At 56.9% G+C, this 3592-nt stretch overlaps 1 protein-coding gene across 1 annotated transcript; it reads right to left on the bottom strand.

Moving 5' to 3' along the window:
- Positions 1 to 255: 255 nt before the first annotated feature.
- ADRA2A (adrenoceptor alpha 2A) lies at positions 256 to 3344 on the bottom strand. Its single transcript, XM_065920118.1, has one exon. It carries the CDS (start codon positions 3202 to 3204, stop codon positions 1798 to 1800), a length of 1407 nt encoding a protein of 468 aa, XP_065776190.1. The 5' UTR covers positions 3205 to 3344; the 3' UTR covers positions 256 to 1797.
- Positions 3345 to 3592: the final 248 nt, after the last annotated feature.

The following is a 3592-nucleotide window of genomic DNA, read 5'->3' as shown; positions in this document are numbered from 1 at the left end:
CCTGGGTGAAGAGTACAGACCCTAAGACCTGATCACCCTGCATGCAGTACACTCCCTCCACTGTGGTTAACCTGGAACAAATCTCTTGCCCTCTGAGACTCAGTTTTTTTCACCTGTTAAATGGGGATCTTAACAGTACCTACCTCATAGGCTTTGGGGGACAATTAAATGAAACAGAGCTTATAACAGACTTACCATCACATCTGGCAAAGAAGAAACACATGATAAATGGCAGCTTTGTTACTGCTTGGCCTTTTAAAAGTGTTTTATAATGCATAAGTATTTTTTAATTTCAAATATACATAAATTCAGATGTTTCCAGAGTCTTAATGCTTTTGAAAACTCAGATAACAGACAGACCATTTAATTCATATTTATTTCACATTTGATCTGTAAACTTTTTATTAAAAAAAATCCACTGTCATTAGCAACATGTGCTGACATTAATTTTTCTTTAGTGAAATATGAGCTCAGGCCTTAAAGAGTCTCTGTCTAAAACATAGGGCAACTTAGATGTAAACAAGGTCTCCGCCCTTCTCCCTTGACTTTGGGAGTTTATCAATGACTTGATCTCAACCAGAAAAACAGGGAGGAAAAATGGACACCACTTTGATACTTAAGAGCTCTTGGGGCAGGAACTGTACAGTTGGGCAGGCCCATTTGTCTCTTCAAACTGTTTACTTTGGGCAAATTGTATCAGGTTTGCTTCTTCCACATAATTTCCACTTCTCAGTGTCTAAAAACAGCAGGTAAACGATTTCCCACAGTCAGCACTCTGAGGGAGGGAGTGGTAACACATACATCCAAGATGGAAACATAGGTACTTTTCAAGCAGTGGCCCCAGGGGACGGGAGGAAGGGGACACTGGAAAGAGGTTTTAAAGTGCGGTACTGGAGTGAAAACGGGTGCATCGAGAATGATGGCTTTATACACAGGGCTGCTGCAAGGCAGAAAGGTTCATCTACTTCTGTCTTGGTCCATCCTTGTAATATTTACATAGGACAAGGCAATTATGCTGTTAGGCACAGGGGTGGGGAAATGGACAGAAATCTTTTCCCCCTCAGGAAATCTCAACGCAAGTCCAGTCCCAAGGGACAGTCACCAGTTGCTGGTGAAAAGGACACAGAGAGGGTGATGACACCAGAAAAGGGCTCACTTTGCAAAAAGGCTTGCCCTGAACTAGACACAATGTGTCTGCCTGGAGGGCATCTCCAGTAGCCAGGATTCAGACATCAAAAGCCAAGAGACATTTGGGACCCCCCCCCACCCCCAAGTACTATCAAAAATAGTGTATATTTACAAGGGGGGGATGGGAGGGCCGGCAGGGCTGCCCTGAGCATTTGTTTAAAAATAGAGTTGGGGAAGCGGGAGAGCAATTAGCCAGCACTGGGCAACCCCCACCCCCACACCATCTGTTAACCCTTTGGGAGTCATCCAACCCCTCTGGGCTCTCGTGCTTGCTCTGAACGACTGTGACAGTGGGCCCAGGGGAGGTGAAAATACTTTTAGGAACAATACTGAGTTGGGGCTGCCCAAGAACCCAGGAAGATGGCTCTGAGTGAGGAGCTGCCCTAACAATAATGAGGGGGTTGGAATGGGGAGTGTGGCCCTCCCAAGCCAGTACTTTCTCAGGTAGGAGAGCGCCGATGCCCGCAAGAAGCGGCAGAGCCATCCTGGGGCCAAGAAACTCGGACCAGGCAGGACCCGGGTTTCGGCAGGACCACGTAGACGCGCCCCCTGGATCCCAGCTGCCTGCAGTCAGCGCAAGTCTGTTCTCCGGGCGCGCGGACTCCGCACTCACACGATCCGCTTCCTGTCCCCCCGGCAGAGGATCTTCTTGAAGGCGCGGCGGAAGTCGTGATTGAAGATGGTGTAGATGACCGGGTTCAGCGAGCTGTTGCAGTAGCCGAACCAGAAGAAGAACTTGAAGAGCGTGAGGGGCACGGGGCAGCCGATGGCCGTGAGCGTGTAGGTGAAGAAGAAGGGGAACCAGCACACCACGAACACGCCGATGACCACCGCCAGCACGAAGGTGAAGCGCTTTTCGCGGTTCTGCCGCCCGCGCCAGCGCGACGCCTTGGCGCCCGCGCCAGAGCGCTCCTCCGCCGGCCCGGCCGCGGGTGCCCCCGGCCCCGTCGCCCCCGGCCCGCGCCGCGGCAGGCTGTCCCCGGGCTTCACCTGGCTCGCCCGGGCCTTGCCCTTGGCCCGGGGCCCGCGCTCCGACCTGCGGGACCCCGGGGGCCGATCGGCGTGCTCAGACGAGGAGCTCTCCTCTAGGTCCAGCGCGTCGGCGTCAGGCGGCCCTGCGGGCGCGGGCTCTCCCGGGGCACCATTGAGCTGGACCTGCAGCGACGCGACCTCGGCGCCCACGGGGCCCACGCCGCCGCGCTCCGGGCCCAGGCCGTTGGGCCTGCGCTCGGCGCCCCCCGGCAGCGCGGCGGCGGTGGCATCGGGACCCCGGCGACTGGGCGGCACGCGGGTGCGGCGCTTGGCGATTTGGTAGATGCGCACATAGACCAGGATCATGATCAGGCAGGGCGCGAAGAAGGAGCCGATGCTCGACGAGATGACGTACCACTTCTGGTTGTTGATCTCACAGCGCGGTTCGGCGGACGGCTGGCCACTCCTGCCTCTCTTCTTCTCGATGGAGATGAGCGGGGGGAAGGAGATGACGGCCGAGATGACCCACACCGTGACGATGATGGCCTTGATGCGGCGTGGCGTGCGCTTCAGGTTGTACTCTATGGCCTGGGTGATGGACCAGTAACGATCCAGGCTGATGGCGCACAGGTGCACGATGGAAGACGTGCAGAAGAGCACGTCGAGCGCCAGGTAAATCTCACACCACGCCTTGCCGAAGTACCAATAGCCCATGACCTCGTTGGCCAGCGAGAAAGGGATGACAAGCGTGGCCACCAGGATGTCAGCCGAAGCCAGGGACACCAGGAAGAGATTCTGGGGCGCCTTGAGCGCGCGACTTGTGAACACAGCAATGATGACAAGCACGTTACCGAACACCGTGAACAGCATGAGCAGGCCAGCCAGGCACACCAGCGTCAGCGTCACCTGCAGGGAGTAGGGGGTGGCCCGGGCGCCGCCCCCCGGGGCCTCGGTCCCGTTCCAGCTCGCGTTGCCCGCGTCCGGCTGCAGGGAGCCCATGGGCGCGAAGCTGCCCTCGGCCAGCGGCTGCTCCTGGCGGAACATGAACGCGGGTGCCCGCTCGCTTGGGCCTGCTGCCAGCTGCCTTCCGGCCCGGTGCCCCTGGGTCCTCCTCTTCCTCTCGCGCCTCGCTCGCCCCGCCGCGCCTCACATGGAGAAGGGGCCTCAGGGAGGCCGGGCCCCGAGCTGACGGACCGCTAGAGGCCCATGGGCCCGGCTCCGGCGAACTGCACCAGGTTCGCGCGCTTCGGGCGCTCGGGGTCGGCGCCTTCTCGCTCCCAGCTCCTAGATACAGCCAAGTTTTATTTCTAAGCGGCGGGAGAGAGTAGGTCGAACCGATGGGGAAAGAGAGATTTATTCTTTAAGAAGGGAGAACAAAAATCATCGGTGGCCTGATGACTTGGAAAGATAACAGGAAATTAAATATATGTTT

The sequence above is a fragment of the Muntiacus reevesi genome, chromosome 2, assembly GCF_963930625.1.
Source record: "Muntiacus reevesi chromosome 2, mMunRee1.1, whole genome shotgun sequence".
Taxonomy (NCBI): Eukaryota; Metazoa; Chordata; class Mammalia; order Artiodactyla; family Cervidae; genus Muntiacus; species Muntiacus reevesi.
This window is presented reverse-complemented; position numbering and strand designations above follow the sequence as displayed.